Here is a 21802-nt window from a genome sequence, read left to right on the forward strand (position 1 = left end):
TCAGACAGTATTGTCAGGCAGTTCCTCTCTGCATCTGCAGAGGAAGTCTCCGCCACTCGTTGGAGCTTAGGGATCAGCTGGACCCAACTCCGCACCTCCGCTAGGGATTAAGCTGATATAGGCCGGTCACAGACTGGCAGCGATGGTTGCAAATAGGCTACATCTCACCGTAGGCAACTGGTGTCATCTCCTATCTTCCATCCCGGGCAACCGCAAATCAGGCATACTGTACATGGTGTTTGAAGTGGGGACACTTCAGAGATATGCCCTACTGTGCTGAGCACCACGTGTGTCTGGGCTTGGCGGCTTTGCCTCTGGTCACACCCCATTCTGAGCCGTTGGCTCTTCGACTCCTTCCTCTGGTGAAATCAGGAGTCCCAGTCGGAATAGATGGGGCATGGCTACGGACTTTGGAGCCAATCCCAGATATTTTGCAAAGGCGAGCTTGCATCTTGCAACTCACCACGTGGTTCCTCTTTTGTTTGGCGTTAACCACGATCAGACTCCAGGATCCTCCTCAGGGACCCTGAACTCTCTTCCTTTAGTGCCTGCGACGAGCTCCATCTTGGGCGGGGGGGGGCTATTTTTCAAGCGCCCACACCAGCTGGCATGCTCCAAAGGCACTCTCTTCCTCCCCAACTGTAAATGGATAGTCCCAATGTGGAGGGGCTATCTTTCACGCCAGATCCCCGTTTGAGCACCCTGTCCCACTCGCGTATCTAGCTCATAGTAGTGGAGCACACACTGCAGTCCCATTGCGGGGGTGCTATCTTTCAAGCCACATTCCCCTGGGGCAGTGGTGTTTAGGCACCTCTCAACTACTGGAACATAGCGACCTAAAGGCACTTGACAGAGAGTCCAAAGTGGGGTGCTTTCAAGACCGTCCCTGATAGGCATACTCACTGCGGCACCTGGCACGATGTGGTGTGGTTCAGATACCACTCAGATCTGCATAACGTCCTGGACAAGATAAAACGATGGTCTTGATACAGTGCTTATCAGGCACCTCTCATGCGGCAGCAGGTGATTCGGCCACTACATGGTTATTGTCCCCGGTGCTGTAGCTCGCCTGCTGGTTCAGGAGGTCTGAGTGGCTCCACAGTTGTAGTTTGGGAGCAGCAACAGGGCAGGCTTTCTCTTGGCTCTTACTGTACAGCGCCTCCATCTCATGAGGATCCTGCTGGATGCAGGATGGTCCCCACAGGCAATACTCCTTTCAACTAATCTCACACCATAGTTGGTCCAACAGTAGTTTTATTGCATAACAGCATGATAGTTCTCCAGTCCTGGAGCAGGCCCCAGATCCCCTCCCAATCTCCTTGACACTCTTGTAGGGAAAAGGGTATCACACTGTCCCATAATCAACCATTTAACCTACTAAACATATCAAACACATTCAGTCCTAGGAGGGACTGCATCTTTAAATATATTTTTTTCAATATTTATTGTTTTGGTGCTTAGTAGCTAAGCACCAAAACAATAAATATTTGAAGGAAAAAATATATATTTAAAGATGCAGTCCCTCCTAGGACTGAATGGGTGTGATATGTTCAGTAGTTTAAATGTAGATGAGTGATTACTTTTTGTGTGTGTGTATATACTGTATATAGAGTTTCAGATTTCTCTTCATTTTTAACTTTTAATGTTTCCATAGTAACTAAACTCTCTGCAGGTTTTTTTACACTCTTCCCCTTCTGTTTTGTGATACGATTAAAGGTATATTGCTAATTGCCACATTTTCATTTGCTGTTTTTCTAAAGCCATCATTAGTCAAATAAACAAAAGAAGCCAATTAAATCAGCACATAGTAAAAAATATATATACATTTATTGGGATAGGGTTGTCCCTTTAAAAAAAAGCTCTCTTTTTTTTTAAAGCTACTGTATATTTAACCCATTAAACAAGTCAATGCCATTGACTTAAATTAGTTCTTGTAGCTGCTCCCTTTAAAATAACACAAAAGGTTATTTATAACATGCTTCCTCCTTAAAGTGCTTCCAGGAGAAAAAAGCTCTGCCAGGATGACCTGCAGTCTTTCACAAGCTTCTAAAGGTGTGATGAAAGACTGACAGAAGATTCAGTCTTTTCTTCTTAAATAATTCAAGTTCTAGGCACAATACATCTCTTCGTGCCCTTTTCTGCTACTCCTGAGCTTTTAGAGCTGGACTAGGCAGCTTTTTACTTTATTTTAATAATTATTAAATACACATCTATGATACATATTGATTCAGGAAAGCATGTACAAATCTATACTCATATGTGAATGTATTACATATTGTATGTACTGTAAGTATTCCTTTACAAAACAAGTGCTGTACATGTGTAAAGATATGAATATCTAAAAAGTTAAACAAGCATGTTTCCCTATTTCAAGCTTGTTTAACCAGATAACATGATCAACAGTATCAAAGGCTGTGCAAAATCTTGGAATATTGCACCAGTAAGTTGTCCCAGCTCCATTGCACACTGGATTGCATTGCAGACTGAGAATGCAAGGAGAATAAGCATATACTAGCACAAACTGTATATCTACTATATATTTCTGAATGCACTGTATGCCTGTCTGCGTGTCCTCTGTCCCTAGCGGCAATCGCATTGGAGCTTTGGCCCGTCACTCCGCCTCAGGCCAATGAGATGGCTCCCTTGGCCCGCCCGCCCCCGCACACCTCTCATTGGCCTGAGGCGGAGTGACGGGCCAAAGGTCCAACACACACACACACACACACACACACACACACACACACACACTTACTTAGGGGTGGGGCGGGGGGTGTTACATACATTAGCAGCATGTATAACCCAGGGGGTGGGGCTCACAATGTTAGCAGCACGTCTCTTACCCGCCGGTCCCGGAGGCTCCGCCGCTTCCTCCCCAAACATCAGCCTGCAATCCAACTCATCACAGCCACAGTGCGCGCGCTCATCGGGACCCACGCGCACCTCCTCCTCTCCCCGGGTCTCCCAGTTTCCCGCACTTTTTCCTCCCCGCCCCCCCCCCCCGGCACCACTATAGTCAGCGGGGGAGCGGAGCGAGCACCCGGGACACAGCGGGGGACTCTCACCTCACCACGGCTCTCACCACCCATAGGCCACTCCCTCACCCGGCGCTCTCCCTCACCCCCCACCTGCTCACCCCCCCGCACACACAGAGCACGCACTGTGCAGCTCCCCCCTCACACAGGCCGCTCCCCGTCCCCGAGGGTGCTCCTCCGGCTGTCTCTGCCTCTCCCCGCGAAAGGCACACCACCTCCTCACCGGAGCGTCTTAGCCTCTCCGCTGAGGAGCCCGAGGTTGAGGAGGAGGGCGGCCGGTACCTGGACGAAGAGGAGCGCTGCCGTGTGCAAGGTGAGTAAACGCAGGGGAATGGGTTATTTAAAGCGTCCCTGACTCCCCCTGCCCTTTGCCCCCCCTACCCTCCCTGCCCCCCTGCCCTTTGCCCCTCCCTGCCCTTTGCCCCTCCCTGCCCTTTGCCCCTCCCTGCCCCCCTTCCCTTTGCCCCCTGTCCCTCCCTGCCCCCTGCCCTTTGCCCCTCCCTGCCCTTTTCCCCCTGCCCCTCCCTGCCCTTTGCCCCCCCGCCCCTCCCTGCCCTTTGCCCCCCCGCCCGTCCCTGCCCTTTGCCGCCCCTCCCTGCCCTTTGCCGACCCGCCCCTCCCTGCCCTTTGCCCCCCTGCCCTTTGCCCTCCCCGCCCTTCCACGCCCCTTGGCCCCCCCCGCTCTTCCACGCCCCTCCCCCCCTTTCCACTCCATGCCCCCTGCCCTTCCACGCCCAGGCAACGCCGGGTCTCTCAGCTAGTTGTTCATATAAATTCTCTTCTTTTCACAAACTCCTCCTAAGAATTACACAAGTCTATTGTAGTGAGAACATAAGGTTTAAAAGAAAAGAAGTGGATCCAAAAACTGCCAGGATCCTTTTGCATATTTATAGTGCTATCCATTAGATATCAACAAGTCCAGCATAGAATCAATTTAAAAAACAAAGGGGTGTAAGTATCAATGCTGAGAAAAGTGTGTTTTGATGCACTGCTCTGTGTTTTGGAGCAGAGTTGCATCATATGCAAGAACAGTTTCTTACATGCCAAATGTTAGATTTACATCAGGTAAGATATGAAACATTTTTATGGCAAATAAAAGGGACAAAGAATGAAGTATAGATCCCACAGTCTACAAAATCATGGTCTGCAGACATCTTAAATGCAACAGGTTCGTTCTGCATGAAGTAAGCCAAAGTAACTGAACTTATAGATTTGGCAATTTCCAAAGTACTTTGCATCAACAGATGATTTTTTCTTCTCTGTGACAAAATAAACAAATCCAGTAACCGAATTAAAAGCCATTGATGGCGCTGACAATACAAGGGAATACAGTTTATAACTTATGTGTTTAATTCACTAATCATCAAAAAGAGGGACACTTGATGTTTTTGGAATGTGCAAAAGGGCAAATGATTCTGAGCCATTGTCTACACAGAAAAGGTAATTATTTTAATATATGTGCAATACATTTTACTTTAAATAAATTATTTTGTGAGATCAGCTACTGCATTTTGTTTGGTGTAACAATTTATATAAAGAATATGAAACAAAATAAATATGGCTACATACTCTTAATGAAAAAGAAACAACTTGCACATTAATCACTATGCCAATATTTTACCTTAAGGCAAAATATTGCTGAAGCTAAATTTAGATAATTGATCACTATTAGGTTCTGTAGTCTTATATATTATATATACAATTACAAAATCTTTGTTAAAGTGTAGTTAAGGTTTGTAAGCAAACCCTTCAAAAGTCTGAACATTTCTAACATAAGGTGACATGCAACCTTAAATCCCCCTCCATGCTTTTCTGGTGTCATCATCGACGATGTCACAATCACCATCTATGACATCAGAAATAACATGATCCCATCACATCAGAGAATGTGGAATGCAGCCCCAAAGAACCAGGCTTCTCTGGTCAATTTCTCCCCTAGTCTATTCCTCAAACATCAGGCTTTTCTGTGCCCTTCTTCCCCACCTCCTGAAGCATTCCACCTTCTTAGCGCTAAGGTAATTAAGGGGTTAATGGTGTTTTAATGGAGTGGGTTAAGGGTGTACTGTAGTTTCCCCAGGCTTGGTGGTTAGGCCTCCCAAGAGTGTTGCAGATTGGTTAACCCCTTATTTACCTTAATTAAATTGGCATTGCAATACCGTACATTAAAATAAATAGTAGGCAATAAACCCATTGATTGCCACTGTGGTTACCTATGCTTTCAACAGGGGAACAGATAACCACATTGGCAATCAATGTGTACCATAGTACCCACAACATCTACCCCCAACAATGCCCCCCTGCCCCAACAAATACAGTAATGGGCAAAAGCCCTATTATCCAAATTTGGATAATAGCACAATTGCCCATTAAAAATAAAACATTAGCCAGAAAACATATAGAGTAGTAAATAAAAGTTGTACTTACCCCGGTCAGGATGAAAGCCATCTTCATATTCGTCCTTCTCGTCCTCCTGGTCCTCTTCCATGGCACGAGTAGTAAAATAAAAAACTAGCTAATAGCCTTTAACCCCTTAATCACTTGTAGCCATGGTAGGTTTTGGCTATTCTACTGCCCCCTGTTATGTAAGCCCTGATAGATGCATGCTATAACAGACTGTCATCTTGGGGTTTCCCCTCCTCCAGCAGCCTCTCTGAGTGACAGGGTGTGTCGGTGGAACTGGGTCTGTGTATAACCAGTCATGGTGCAGACCTAGTGCCCTCCCTTTTCTGTGCCTTAGGGAGGAAGCATGTAAAGTTAGTTTGTCCAGGTTCACCGTTCATGAGTAGAGAACTATGCCTCCAAGCCCGTTATGGTCTGGGAAAGAGTTGAGGCACATGGTCGGGCCACCAGCCTACCAGTGTGGCCTAGGGCCATCCAAAGACCTGGATCCTGCTAGTCACATCATGCATCCGCTGTAGCAACACTGCAGTGGCTGCCTCAATAAAGGAACCCATTTTATATACCCCTGCCTGAGTCTACAGTCTATTGGGTAGGGGTATGTTTAGAGGACTGTCACAGGAGGGACTGTCTCCAGAACTCTGGAGCCTACTGTGACTGGAGGCGCAGCACCATGAGAAGAACTACTGCCTGAAAACGCTTAAATCCTGTCTGTTCCCCACAACATCGCAGAAGCTCAGCCTCTCCTGAATCAAACAGGTATCTAGCACAACACTGACCTGTAGTAAGAGTAAATCTCCCAGGGGGGAGAGGGAAGCAGCGCTACACATCTTAGTGGTTACATAGTTACATAGTTACATAGAAGATGAGGTTGAAAAAAGACGTACGTCCATCAAGTTCAACCTATGCTAAATTTAGACAACAGATACTTTATCCTATATCTATACTTACTCATTGATCCAGCGGAGGGCAAACAAAAAACCCCTGTGACATATCATCCAATAATATCTCATAAGGGGATAAATAAATTCCTTCCTGACTCCAAGAATTGGCAATCGGATTAATCCCTAGATCAACATCCTTCCCATGTACTGTATACTTATTTGGTATATCCCTGTATACCTTTCCCATCTAAAAAGATGTCCAACCTTTTTTTGACCAAATCTATTGTATCTGCCATCACAGTCTCCATGGGTAATGAATTCCACATTTTAACAGCCCTTACTGTAAAGAACCCTTTAATTGTTGCTGGTGAAATCTCCTTTCCTCCAACCTTAAGGGATGGCCCGAGTCCTTTGTACTGCCCGTGGGATGAATAGTTCTTTTGAAAGCTCCTTGTATTGTCCCCGAATATATTTGTATATAGTTATCATATCCCCTCTATGACGCCTCTTTTCTAATGTAAATAAACTAATTTAGCTAGCCTCTCCTCATCAGTTAGATTGTCCATCCCCTTTATTAATTTGGTGGCTCTTCTCTGCACTCTCTCTAGTTCCATAATGTCTTTTCTTAGGATTGGTGCCCAAAATTGTACTCCATATTCAAGGTGTGGTCTTACTAATGCTTTGTAAAGGGGCATAATTATGTTTACTTCCCTTCCATCCATTGCCCGTTTGATGCAAGATAAGATCTTGTTTGCCTTTGCAGCTACTGCATGACTTTGGGCACTATTGCTAAGCCTGCTGTCTACAAGCACTCCGTAATCCTTCTCCATCAAGGATTTATCTCCATTTAATTTGTAAGTCGCCCTTTTTATTCTTGCATCCCGAATGCATAACCTTAAATTTATCTGTATTAAACCTCATCTGCCATTTACCTGCCCACGTTTCCAGTCTCTCCAAGTCCTTCTGAAGAGAAATTACATCCTGCTCTGATTCTATTACCTTACACAATTTAGTATCATCAGCAAATATAGAGACTTTGCTCTCGATCCCAACCTCAAGGTCGTTAATAAACAAGTTAAAAAGCAGGGGTCCCAGTACCGATCCCTGAGGTACTCCACTCACAACTTTAGCTCAACCTGAAAAAGTTCCATTTATGACAGCCCTCTGTTGTCTGTCCTTTAACCAGTTTTCAATCCAGGTGCATACTGTATATTATTACTGAGTCCAATTGTCTTTATTTTGTACACCAACCTCTTGTGTGAAACCGTATCAAAAGCCTTTGCAAAATCTAAGTAGACCACATCAACTGCATTACCGTGGTCTAAATTCCTACTTACCTCCTCTTCAAACAAATAAGGTTAGTTTGACAAGATCTATCCTTCATAAATCCACGCTGACTATTACTAATAATTTTGTTTTCCATTAGGTATTCCTGAATATTATTCCGTCTTAAACCTTCAAGTAGTTTCCCCACTATTGAAGTCAGGCTTACAGGTCTGTAATTTCCCGGTTGTGATCTAGCGCCCTTTTAACATATAGGCACCACATCTGCTTTACGCCAATCTTGTGGTACTGAGCCTGTGGAAATGGAGTCCATGAATATTAAATATAATGGTTTGGCTATTATTGAGCTTAACTCCTTGAGAACTCTTGGATGTATGCCATCGGGGCCAGGTGCCTTATTTACTTAATTTTTTTCAAGTTGCTTATGAATTTTTTCCTCAGTTAACCAATTGTTCATTAATATGGAGGTTGGGGCTTCCTCCTGCTGCACTACTATTGAACTTGATTCTTCCCTGGTGAACACAGAGGCAAAGAATTGGTTTAATACCTCTGCACACTAACAAATGATTAGCTACGTTGCATATAGATCAGTTGTCCTGTCATCAAACTCTTGCTCGGGTTATTTTCTTCTTTTATTACTATTACTCAGCATTTTGGTAATTGTTAGACATCAATATAATAGTACTGTCACAGTTAATAAATACAATTGTAGCATTGCTAGAGAGCCGGGGATCAAGAGGCAGAACTAATCACAATAGGAAAGGGCTGTCACTTAGCAAATGCTTTCTACATTATAAACATTCAAATTTTCTAATGAACATTTTTTGTATGAGTTATTTTTACATGTGTTAATATGTTGCATAACACATAATTGATTTATTCTTTTATATATACATGGATGATTTACTTTGAACTACACCTTTAAGACGTCCCGATATAAATATGTAGCGACACTGCTGAACGTAAATGTTAATTTACCCCCTATACAACCATTACATCAACAAGTTATATCTTAACCTCTTCATAACCTTTGCGGTAATACAATAATGTCTGAAAGAGAAATGCTTATATGTACTTGTATGATAAAACATATTTTTCAACGCCACGGTATCACAAGTCCAAAGCAATATGTGACAGCTCCAAAGACTGCATGCTGAAAACATATGTGTAAAAAAAGGCTTTTTTCTCTACGTCCCGTCTCGCCGCTTTTTCGGAAGCTTCTCACCACCTTCTTGCCAACTTTTCCTTGTGTGATGATTTTGAGAGCAATTTTCTATTCTAGAATAGGTATCAGCCTTAATAAGCTCATCAGGTCTACTAAAAACTTGCGTAAGTGGTGATAAGTGGCTTATCGCTGCACGTTTTGCGGAAAAATTCTGTAAACTTTTTTCCCGAAAATAAATCTTAACGCTGCTTACTGAATAGCAGTTGGCTTTTTTTACGATAAGTTGGCAAAAAGTGGCATTTCACTGCTTGGTACATAGGCCCCTTAGTGTCATCAGCAAAGATGGAGATTTTGCTCTCTATACCAACCTCAAGGTCATTAATAAATAAGTTAAAAAGCATAAGTCCCTAGAAGTACTGTACTCCACTCACAACTTTAGCCCAACCTGAAAAGGTTCCATTTATGACAATTCTCTGTTGTCTATCCTTCAAACAGTTTTCAAACCAGGCGCAAATATTTTTACAGAGTCCAATTTGCATTATTTTGTCCACTAACCTCTTGTCCACTATCTGTATCAAAAATGTTTTATTAAAATGTGGAATTCATTACCCATGGAGACTGTGATGGCAGAAAGAAAAGTTTTGTTCAAAAAAGGTTGGACATCTTTTAGAAAGGAAAGGTATGCAGGGATATACCAAATAAGTATTCATGGGAAGGATGTTGATCCAGGGATTAATCCGATTGCTAATTCTTGGAGTCAGGAAGGAATTTATTTTTCCCTTATGAGATATCATTGGATGATATGACACTGGTTTTTTTTGTTTGCCTTCCTCTGGATCAATAAGTAAGTATAGATATAGGATAAAGTATCTGTAGTCTAAATTTAGCATACTGTAGGTTGAACTTGATGGACGTACGTCTTTTATTCAACCTCATCTACTATGAACTTTGTAACTATGTTTGCAAAATCTAAGTAGACAACATGAACTGCATTACCATGGTCTAAATTCCTACTTACCTCCTCAAACAAACTAATAAGATTAGTTTGGCACAACCTATTGTTCATAAATCCAGGCTTACAGTTACTAATAATTTTGTTATCCATTAGGTATTCCTGGATATTATCCTGTACTAAACCTTCAATTAGCTTCCCCACTATTGATGTCAGGCTTACGGGTCCGTAATTTCCCCATTTGTTATCTAGCAACCTTGCTCACTCCACTGAATCAACCCTCACTAAAATAACTAATGTCCTCTATGCTTCAAAAGACTAAAGTTTTATTTAGTGAATTGTGGTGTTTAGGTCATTGTGTATGTTTTATTATTGTGTATTTGGGGCCTTTGTGTATTTTTATTAGGGTGACGATTGACTGCTATAGTGGCTTATCATGCCCATATTATATAGGTATGATGTACCACTATGTCAATCAATGGGTTATTAACCGCTAAGGTGATTAAGGGGTTGGGGGCCATTAGATTGTATTTGTTTATGTATTCTTGCTGGCATCAGAGGACATGGACCTGGAGTATGTTGATGAGGATGCCATTCATGAGGGCAGGGGTAAGTAGAAAGATTTATGCACTTTATTTATGCTGGCTGACTAATGTTTTATTTAATAATAGGCGAATGAGCTATTTTCCATATCTGGATAATAGTTTTTTGCCCATTACAGTACTGTATGTGTTGGGGGGGGAGATGGGGGTGTATTTTTTCAAATGTATTGAAAAACGTTTTGGACACAGGATTCATTCCGCAGGTCAGTGCGGACCCGTGGGGACCATCCTGGGGCACACAGACACCATAGGGACCACCCGAGGGCCCGCAGACACCCACAGGGACAACCTGATGACCCCCAGAGACCATGCGGACCACCGAGGGACCCCAGACACCAGCAGGGAACACCTGAGGACCCCCAGACACCCGCGGGGACCACCCAAGGGCTCACAGACACTCACAGAGACCACCTGAGGGCCCACAGAAACCTACTGGGACCACCTGAGGACATCTGTTTTTTTTTTTTTAAACCATAATTTTATTAGGTTTTTATTTTTATATATATATATATATATATATATATATATAAATATATATAATCAAAAAATAAATAGATGATACCGTTCTGTGGCTAACGAAATGCTTTTATTTGTGCGAGCTTTCGAGATACACTGATCTCTTCTTCCGGCGATGTTACAATGAATGAAGCAAGCAAAAGCTTCACACACTGATACACATACACACTCTTTCATCACTTGCTTTCAGGAACCTTTTGACACCTCCAGCCATAAAACACATCCACACCGGGGGAAGGACCAGCACAGATAACATTCCAATAGACACTGTTTATAGTATAGCTTTTGCTTGCTTCATAAGACCAAAAGGTGAAACAGTATTAGAAGCAGAAGACTTCTCACTTATAAATCATTATCCAAATCCTTCCAAATGTAAATTCTCTCCAAATGCCTAATCCCAGTGTCTTTCCCTCTCTCCCAACAGCACTGACATGCACTACCTAAAATGGATGCTTGTGTGGCTAATGCGTCACAATATTATAGTAATTCCGCTTAAAATCAAAACAGTCAAACTCACGCGGCTTGGTTGTTTATTCACTCGTTTGATCTCATGAAATTGTACAGCAAAAAAACAATTCTGTCAGAACAAGACATATATACGCACCGTCATATATAAGAAGGAAGAAGGTTTAGTTAGCAATGCCTGTGTAGTGGAAGTGGCCTTAACTATTTTAGCAAAAATGTTTATTTTCAGCTCTAGCTTGTCTGACAGCGATGATTCATCACGTGAACCAAACTGACCAGCAAATCTTTAAAAAAAAACTTGGGGACCATGGTATCACGTACTTAGAAAGAAAATGGTGATTAATCTTAACCTGACTATTTGTACATTATTGTGTTAAATAAGAAAAATAACAGAATATTGTATTTTATTTTTGTGACATTCAATAGTAAAATAAACCAGGTCTTTATTTTCCTTTTTTGGTTATAAGAACGGTATTTTGCTCAACAAAGGACAAATGTAGCACAATGTTTCCCTGGAGGCTCGGCCCCCAAAAAATCAATTTGCTGCAGCTCCAAGGAAGGAGCAGTCATTGCTGCCTGCGTCTGCTTCAAGACTGGCTGCTGGCAGGGGATGGGCACATCTGTATCTCGGTAGCATATTTATATAGAATGCTACAATTCTTTTACTAAAATGTAAGTCTTACTATTATTCAAGTGGTACATCCGTATATATATATATTTACATACATAGACAATTTATTAACAGAGTAATATAAGGACTATTGATAAACATATAAAGTAGAATTCAGTATGAATTAACGTTAAGTTAAATAAAGCACAAAGTAGGTTTATCAAAATGAAATCTGTTAAAATTCTTACAGATACTTGAGCTTCGGAAGATTCTGGAAAGCATCTCGATCAATGTTTACAAGGTTGTTTGCTTTTTCAATTCTTCTGAAAAGAATAATAAACACGAGTATATTATTTATCTCTCTGAAATTGGTGTGTATTTCAGATGAGATGATAGCTGCAATATTAAAGTTTAGGTGGTGGAATGACACGCAAGATGATGGGTATATTGATAATACTGTATGTGTGTGTGTATGTGTATGTGTGTGTGTGTGTGTGTGTGTGTATATATATATACTATATATATATATATATATATATATATATATATCATACTCATTATATCGATAGCAGTCCATTAATACTCAATGCTGAGGCATCAGCGCTGGTGTTTTGCATTCAGTTTTAGTCCAAAACAAAGTTGTGTTTTGCTGGAAATTGATTGGTTTTGGATTTTTAAAGAATTATGGAAAAACAATCCAAATAAGTAGGAAACTTTTTTTTTTAAACCCTCCATTTTTATTTTCACAAACGTCTGTGGAATTTTTTTGCGGAATGAAAAGTGTCGAGTTTATAAACACCCACCAAAAATCTAAAATAAGAACTTCCAACTCAAACTTCGAAACAAATGTTGAAGTTTGCGAATTTCAGATTTTGAACCTCGAAGCTGCCAAACCTTAATTATTACAGAATGAAATATAACTTATACTGAATACATTTTCTTAGAATTCAATAATTTATTGCAGGACACCTTATGTGTTTTTTTTTCCTTCAATTAAACACTCAATTTAAATAATTAGGTATTGTTTCTGAATTATTGTGGTGATTAAAGAAGTTGTCATTTATGCCTTTTTGACACCTTCTGTGTGTTTTTTTTTTACATATAAACAGATACCTCTTTAAGATTTTATTTCATTTACTAGGATACATTATGTACCCTGTTACTCTGTAACCATGCTTAACCATATGCATGAAATGTTCTATAAATGCAGATAAGCTATACCCCCTGCACTAAAACAAACCCCTACAAATCATCCTCACACATTCTCTTTCTATCCATGCTTCTCCTCCTTGCTTCTGGGGATATCTCTCCAATCCTGGTCCCTGCCTTATTTCTACATGACCTTGTCCTCACATGCCAAAAGCAGCTTCTACTCCTTCTGGTGTCAACCCCTCCAACCTCATACCCATCCCCTGCCACCCTTCCTCCTCTCTCCTGTGCCCTTTGGAATGCTTTCTCCCTTTCTAACAAATTCCTCTCTGTGCACAAATTCTTTCTCTCACTCTCTGCTCTTAGTTGCTATAATTGAGACCTTGCTCACTCGGTCTGACTCTGCTCTGGAAGCTGCCCTCTCTTATGGTGGTCTTTCTTTCTCTCACACTCCCTGATGGCAGACGTGGGTGTGTGGGGCTCCTTCTCTCCTCTCTCTGCTGTTACCAAATCCTTCCTATTCCTCCCGCTCATGCTTTTCCCTCCTTTGATACTCACACTGCCCAGATCTTCTCTCCTCTCCCTGTCCACATGGCGGTCATCTATCGCCCACCTACCTCTACTCATCCCCCTTCTGCCTTTCTCTCTCACTTTGAATCCTGGCTCTCTTTCTTTCTCTCCTCAGACTACCCTGTTCTTCTCCTTGGGACATCAACTGCCACATTGATGACCCCTCTTTCTCTTTGGCTTCCCGCTGTCTATCTCTAACCTCTTCTTTTGGCCTTCAACAGTGGACTGCAGCCAGAACCCACAAGGATGATCACTACCTAGACCTGGTTTTCACTAAAAACTTTTCTCTCTGATTTTTCCATTCCCCCTTTCCTCTCTCTGACCATCACCTCATCTTCTCTCTCTCTCTTCTCCCCGTCTCCATCTCCATATACCCCTCATTTCTGCAGAAATTTGCGCTCTATTAACCTACCAGCTTTTGATTCCACTTTAAACTCCTCCCTCTCCTCTCTCAGTTCTGCTCCAGACCCTGACAACCTGGTCAGGAACTACAAATCTGCCTTATCCTCCTCTCTTGATGCCCAGCTTTCTTTCTGCCGTCCTTGCCCTTTTAACCCCAGATTCTGGCTAAATTCCCTCACGTGAATGCTGTGATCCTCTGTACGCCTCTCACAGACATCCTTCACTACAAATTTATGCAATCCTGTTTCAAGTCTGCCCTCTCTCAAGCTAAACAAACCTATTTTTCTTAATTAATCAACACACACAAGTCTAACCCACGCCAACTCTTCTCTGTCTTTGACTCTCTACTCAGACCACCCTCGGCTGCCTCTTCTTCTTCCTCCATCTCAACTCAGGACTTTGCTGACTATTTTAAGGAAAAGTGGAATCCATACATCAGAACATCCCCTCTGCTTCCTTCTCCATCTTACACCACTTCCTAACTCTCCTCCTGCCTTCCTTGACGTGTTTTCTACTGTCTCAGAGGAGGATGTGTCCCTGCTGATAGCCTCTTCTCCCTCTACCACTTGCCCTCTTGACCCCATACCCTCCCATCTCCTAAAACCTCTCGCTCCTAATATAATCCCTATGCTCACACAAATTTTAAACTCCTCCCTCTACTCTGGTACCTTTCCCTCTTCCTTTAAACATGCAACAGTTATACCATTACTCAAAAACAACAAGCTTGACCCCACCTGTCTTTCTAACTATCGACCTGTCTCCCTCCTGCCTTTTGCCTCTAGATTCCTTGAACGTCTTGTATTCTCTCGGTTGCTCCATTTTCTCAACACCTATTCTATCCTAGAACCTCTCAAATCTGGTTTCCGCACTGCTCACTCAACGGAAACAGCCCTCACTAAAATAAATAATGACCTTCATAAAAAGGAAAAAAGTTTGGTGACGTGCGCAACCAATAAACCATCCAAAGTCAAACAATATAGGTTATTAACCAACTGTGATAATAATCACCATAAATTGAAATAATCATGCACAACCTTGTGTAGTATGTGAAGCAAATGCTGCTGCTGTCAGTATGAGGGTGGCTCAACACCCCCATGATGCAGAAAAAACAAGAAGAAAAACAGCGCACAACGCAATAGTGAAGTATGTATAAAAAGTGTCAAAATATTTATAGGGTAATAAATCTGCGTACATCAAAGAATTAAAAACAAGCATTCCGTGTACCAAGACACGGGTTACCAATCACTGTAGCAGGATTCGGTAGGATCATGTACTCCACATCCCCAGTGTTGCAATCTCTGGCTTCTGGAACGATGGAATGCACTTCAGGTGTGCGGATGCCTCTTGATCTCCGTAGAGGTAAGGAATAAGTCCCTCATAAGGGTAGTCTCTACCTCATTAGGTGTAAGCACATAGTCTCTGGGTTGTATGTGCACGGATCCCCCTTCTTCTCTCTCCTCCTGTTTGGCAGCCTTGCCGATGAAAACAGCAGCCTTCAGAGCGGGCCTTAGGTGATGACGTCACTGGGATCGACGTGCTTGGTAACAGCATACACCGGACCACCATCTGAGTGCTCTGGGCACAGTGCGCATGGGCAACAAGTCACTGATCTCAACGCAGTTACGCTGAATGGCGCTCGATTTGCCGTGGTCAAAGGGGAATGGTATACAAAAAATACACTAAATATACCCCGCCTCAGTGGTGCCCAGATCGTCAGGATTTAAGCCTTGCAACACTGGGGACGTGGAGTACATGATGCTACAGTGATATAGCCTGTGCGCTGTTTTTCTTCTTGTTTTTAATGATCTTCTTGCTGCCAAAGACAGAGGTCATTACACTCTGCTCATATTACTCGGCCTCTCTACAGAATTTGATACCATGGACCACCCTCTTCTCCTTCACATTCTCCATACTCTTGGTATTCATAACAAAGCTCTATCCTGGATCTCCTCTTATCTCCCCAATCATACTTTCAGTGTCTCTTCTGCCAACACCTCCTCCTCTATCAATCTCTCTGTGGGACTATCCCACTGCTCTGTCCTGGGACCTCTTCCCTTTTATTTGTACACACTTTCTCTAGGTGACCTAATCACATTTCTTAGGTTTAAATATCACCTCTATGCTGAAGACACACACATTTACTTTTCAACCCCTGACCTTACATGCTGTACAGACCAAAGTTTCTGAATGTCTCTCTGCAATATCATCCTGGATGACCCTCTGTCGACTTAAACTTAACATGGCAAAAACAGAGCTCCTCATACAGTACTTCCTCCCAAACCTGACCCTACTGCCTCCTTCCACATTACTATTGGAAGTACTATCATTCACCCAGTAGCCCAAACACGATGCTTAGGGGTCACACTCGACTCCTCTCTCACATTCTCCCCTCACATTCGAAACGTATCTAAAACCTGTCACTTTTTCCTCCGCAATATTAAAAAGATATGCCCTTTCCTCTGTTGCTCGACAGTTAAAACTCTGACTCAGGCTCTCATTCTCTCCCTTCTCGATTACTGTAACCTCCTGCTGTCCGGCCTTCCTGCCTCTCACCTGCCTCCCCTACAATCTATCCTAAACGATGCTGCCAGAATCACTCTACTCTTTCCTAAATCTGTCTCCGCGTCTCCCCTGCTGAAATCCCACTACTGGCTTCTTATCAAATCCTGCATCTCGCACTCAATTTCCCTCACTTTTAAAGCTTTACACTCTTCTGCCCCTCCTTACATCTCAGCCCTAATTTCTCGCTATGCACAATCCCAACTCTTGCGTTCTGCTCAAGGATGTCTTCTCTCTAACCCCTTTGTATCTAAAGCTCTCTCTCCTGCCTTAAACCTTTTTCACTGACTGCCCAACACCTCTGGAATGCCCTGCCCCTCAATACCCAACTAGCACCCTCTCTAGCCACCTTTAAGACCCACCTTAAGACACATTTGCTTAAAGAAGCATATGAGTAGCACCGTGGCTAATACTATACACATGATACATAAAGCTTGGCCCCCTGGAGGCGCAATTACCAGAATGCCCTTTTACTGTCTCTGTACATTCTTCCTACCTACCAATTAGATTGTAAGCTCTTCGGAGCAGGGACTCCTTTTCCTAAATGCTACTTTATGTCTAAGCACTTATTCCTATGATCTGTTATTATTATTATTATTGGTTATTTATATGATTGTCACGTGTATTACTACTGTGAAGCGATATGTGCATTAATGGCACTCTATAAATAAAGACATACATACAAAAGTCTCACTCACTGATAACAACAATCTATATGCACAACTTAAACAAGTCTATTCAGTATAGTCCTATAAAAGCAGCTTTAGCATTACAAAAAAAGAGATGAACTGCTCTTCTCTGAAAAATCAGAATTCATATTGCTATATTCCATAAAAAGTAATGCACATTTTTCACAACAAGACAAAGATCATTTGCATAAAAATTTTGAGAAAGGGAAGAAAAATTGGGAGAAAAGTGACGAAAGGCTCTATTTGACTTATTATGGGAAAGCAAAAGCAGGGGTAGAAACACATTTTAAAGTATGCACATTTTAAAGGGAACATTTATATGTGAGAATAAGAGCTGTGCAAGAGATTGAAAGGGGATTGATCCTTGTATTCCTGATTCAACAATTTGACACAAACTTGGCAACTCTACTGCAGTCCTGTACTTTTTATTATCTATTTTTTTTAAATGAACCTGCTTACCTCAATTCTGTTCTTGAGTATGGCCTCATGTAAATGTTACTTTCTCTATCCTCTATCTTATATTATGGTCATGATTCGAAAGTGGTTCGCAGGCTTATACGCTTTGGCCAAAGGGTTAACTAAATGACCCTTTTTCAAGAGATATATATGCATTTCACTGTGTATTTTTGTCACATTGGATGTTGATTTGGACTTCTTTGTTTCTTGTTTTATACAATTAGCCACGCCCAGCAGCACTCCTTTTGACACTTAGCAACATCCAATGTGACAAAAATACACAGTGAAATACATATATATCTCTTGAAAAAAGGGTCATTTAGTTAACCCTTTGGCCAAAGCGTATAAGCCTGCAAACCACTTTCGAGGCATGGCCATAATATATATATATAGTGGTAATTTGGGGGGTTTCTGAGAGTTTGCTGGTTATCTGTGTGTTTGTTTACTTTGTCCAGCTGGTCTCAGCTGTTTTGGAGGTTTGTGGCTCCTCCCACGGTTTAAAGCTCGCCCCTCCCCACTGTGCAAATAAGCAGGTTTTCTATTAATGCAGCTGGTTGCAACAGGTTTAATGCCAGGACCATCCTTCAGACGACAGAGAAGCCCAATGCTACAGTACATCCAACATGACAAAAATAAACAGTAAAATACTTATATATTCTCTTGAAAAAGGGTCATTTAGTTTAACCCTTTGGCCAAAGCGTTGTAAGCTTGCGAGCCACAACAAGGCTGACACCCATTCGCAAGTCCTAACACTACCAGATAAAATACTAATGTAACTCTATTAGGATTCAAATTCTCATTTACCTCTATTAGGAGGGAGAAAGACCACATTGGATCTATATCCAGTAGAATGAAATGACCAACTAACTTGGGAAGTGGGGAGGGGCGGGCTTAAAACCTGGGAAGGAGGAGCATATGCCACGCTCAATAGCACTCCATTTTAACACATATACATATATATATATTTTGTGGGTGCTCAGGGGTTCCCAAAAAGAGGTTGCTGGGGTTTTGTGTTTTGAGGACCATTCTTCCCCTAATTATAGAGGTAAATAAGGATTTTAATCAGTAAGTGTTAGGACCTGCGATATTATGGTCATGTCTTGAAAGTGGCTTGCAGGCTTATATGCTTTGGCCAAAGGGTTAACTAAATGGACCCTTTTTCAAGAGATATGTAGGTATTTCACTGTGTATTTTTGTCACATTGGATGTTGCTCTGGACTTCTTTGTTTCTTGTTTTATACAATTAGCCACGCCCTGTAGCACTCCTTTTGACACACATATATATATATATATATATATATATATATATATATATATATATATATATATATATATTGTGGTAATTTTGGGGGGGTTCTGAGAGCTTGCTGGGTATCTGTGTGTTTGTTTACTCTCTCTATTCACTGCAACCTTCCCCCTCCTGTCCCGCACATGAATGTAATCATACACCCTGGACTACTCAACAGCCTTGCAATATCTACTGAATATTTTGGTGGAGAGCTCTGAGAACCGGCACACCTACTGTAGCACCACCAAGTCTAGCTGCAAATATTGCAACTTTGCAGCCTGAAAACAATTATTCAAATTTATATTAATATTGTATTCTGCAACCAAGGCCTCCCTTTTCAACTCAGTCTCATACCTCTGGTAATGCAACTGTCAAATTCCAAAAATTGCTCTCTGTCAAAATATTCAAAGCCTGCTGCCCAAACTGGATGAATTAAGGGCATGGTGCCTTTTGCATAAGCCTAAAGCATAATTTTCACAGAATAATTGCTACCTCCTAAAATTATCTCCATTCAGGGATACTCCATTTATATATATTCATCTTGGCTTATTTTTAGCCATCCTTTATCTCCATGCATAGTCTCCCTTATCTGACATTATTTGGTCATTTTTAGGGAGGTATGTGATCCGATTATCAACAGAATTATTGTTATAACAACTATCAGGCCACATTTATCTATGTGGTTGTGACATTTACCAACTTTAGTGTCCAATCATCTTGGTCTTCTTACCCTGGTATTTTTTTCAACCAGTCACAGTAAGAAGCATTGGTGATAGTTATGCCTACACGCTGTGTATTTTATTCACTGTTCTCCTTGTACAGGGATATATGTTTTATGCAACCCATTTATTAATAAAGTTATTAATTATTATTTATTTGGTTGTGTGAAACAAAGTAGATTTCTTTATAGTTAATACCTTAGTATTTTCTTTTTTGTTTCTATCCGGATGACTCAATCATACATGCACACAGCCCTAGCCTCACTAACCTTGGGCACGTTCTTCAATCTAATTTTTAAGACTTGAATACGGAATTTCCCAAAATAAACTGTTAAAACGATATTTGGGACTAAGGCTACATTTCTAAAGCTTCCAACAGCAGAACAAGAGATACAAATAAACTTTACCACCATTCTAGCCCATGTCACTAGATTTAAATATCTGTGAATTTGGATTGATTCCCACTTAACATTAGGGTGGCAAATTGAAACTCTGACATCGAAAACGTATTCAAAAAACTAGGTATACTTTATTACTTTATAGGAACAAATCCTCCCTAAGCCCACTGGTCAGAAAGTGCATCACACAGCAGATGCTAATACCAATTATAGACTATGGGGACATGGTATATGGTACCGCACCCCAAACTCACCGTAGTGAACTAGATACCAGCTACAACTCAATATGCAGCTTTGTACTAACATGTAATTAGAACCCACATCACTGCAAAATGTTTAATGAACTAGATTAGCTATCCCTTGAGCCCAGAGCAAAGTACATTTTTCCTGTCTTGCATTCAAATACTTTCTGGGCATGCTACCCACCTATCTGAACAAGCTCCTCACCCCTATTACACGTGTAGCCCTGGTAAGAAATGGGGCTATAGTTCTATCCTCTTCCTGGTATAATCCCTGGTAAGGGCAGGTTGCCAGGAGTTATCATGGGTTTACCCAACTTCAAGTACTGCCCTGAGTGGTGGAGGTAGGTCACCTGACCCTGTGTCAAAGCAAGAGACGCAGGGGCGGTGCCTGCTGAGATAATAAAAGAGCAGTTCATTTCCTATTTAGTGTGTGTTCTGTCAGTCTGACAGTAGTGATAGTGATTTAGTGAGGAGAGGAATGATCAGCTCATGAGTAGAGATGATCTAGCTATAGTTAGTGAGGTGGACCAAATACCTCTCAGCCTGCGTAGAGGTTGAGGGAAGAGCTAGCTCCACTCTGGATGCCTGCAGTCCAGAGTGGTGGCAGGGAACATCCAGAGGGAGAACAGTTAGTGGGCTGTGCATCAACTGTACCTGTCGACTGCTGCTGCTGTCCAAGAGAATAAAGAGACTGCTGCTTTTAAAAGATAATCCATGTGTGAGACTGGAATCTCTCATCCCTGTGGGGAATCTCTGTGGTAAGGATTCCACCCCGCATTCCTGGGGCTACTATAGATGGAGGCGCTGCACCATTGAACAAAGACGAAGGCATCCACCCCAGTAACCTGTCTCTGTTGTCCCCCATGTCATCGCGGGAGACTCAGGCCCTCCTGTTGCCAGCGGGTATACACCACAAAGAGACATCTAGCCAGACCCCAGAACACCTTAGGGGACCTGATCTATGATTAGGGGGGGAGGGGCTAGAGTTGGAGGCGCTGCTGAGATAAACAGGACAGGTTTTCAGCGAAGCAGAGCTGAAATATGTATGTACACTTTCAGAGCAAGCGCTGCAGAAGGATGGGCATTTTTGCAGACTAGGGGTAGTCAGGAGAGACAGTCCTCTCGCACAGTACACCCTAGGTGCCCTAGGAGGGTGATGTAAATTTGGATAAAGTGGCTATAGCTGTTCTAGTCGCCTTGAGGGAGATAGTGTAGGATTCCTGTGGGGGTAGCCTGTTAACAAGGTCAGGGACTTCAGCATAGGGTCTGCCCTATGAGTGGCCAAAAGGAGAGAGTTCTGCCTAGCCTGGGGTATGCCATGCGTTATATTCATTGGTTAGAGTACCATTAAGTGTAGTAAGTGTTTAGGAACGAGTTACACCATAGACACTGAGAGAAGCACTATCGTGTGCTTAGAGGGCTC

General features: G+C 42.1%; 1 protein-coding gene across 12 annotated transcripts in view; it reads right to left on the minus strand.

The window, feature by feature from the left end:
• The window catches only part of FSHR (follicle stimulating hormone receptor), a 219202-nt gene that overhangs the window by 53080 nt on the left and 144320 nt on the right, over positions 1 to 21802 (minus strand). For 7 of the 12 annotated variants that reach the window (XM_075595858.1, XM_075595862.1, XM_075595860.1 and 4 more), the window contains one exon: positions 12156 to 12230. The exons of 3 other annotated variants lie outside the window; for them this stretch is intronic. In XM_075595858.1, coding sequence (XP_075451973.1) covers positions 12156 to 12230 — 75 coding nt within the window. The remainder of the gene's footprint in view (positions 1 to 12155; positions 12231 to 21802) is intronic. 2 more of the 12 variants (XM_075595859.1, XM_075595866.1) reach the window with 1 other exon arrangement.

This window comes from Ascaphus truei, chromosome 4 (assembly GCF_040206685.1).
Source record: "Ascaphus truei isolate aAscTru1 chromosome 4, aAscTru1.hap1, whole genome shotgun sequence".
NCBI classification, from domain to species: domain Eukaryota; kingdom Metazoa; phylum Chordata; class Amphibia; order Anura; family Ascaphidae; genus Ascaphus; species Ascaphus truei.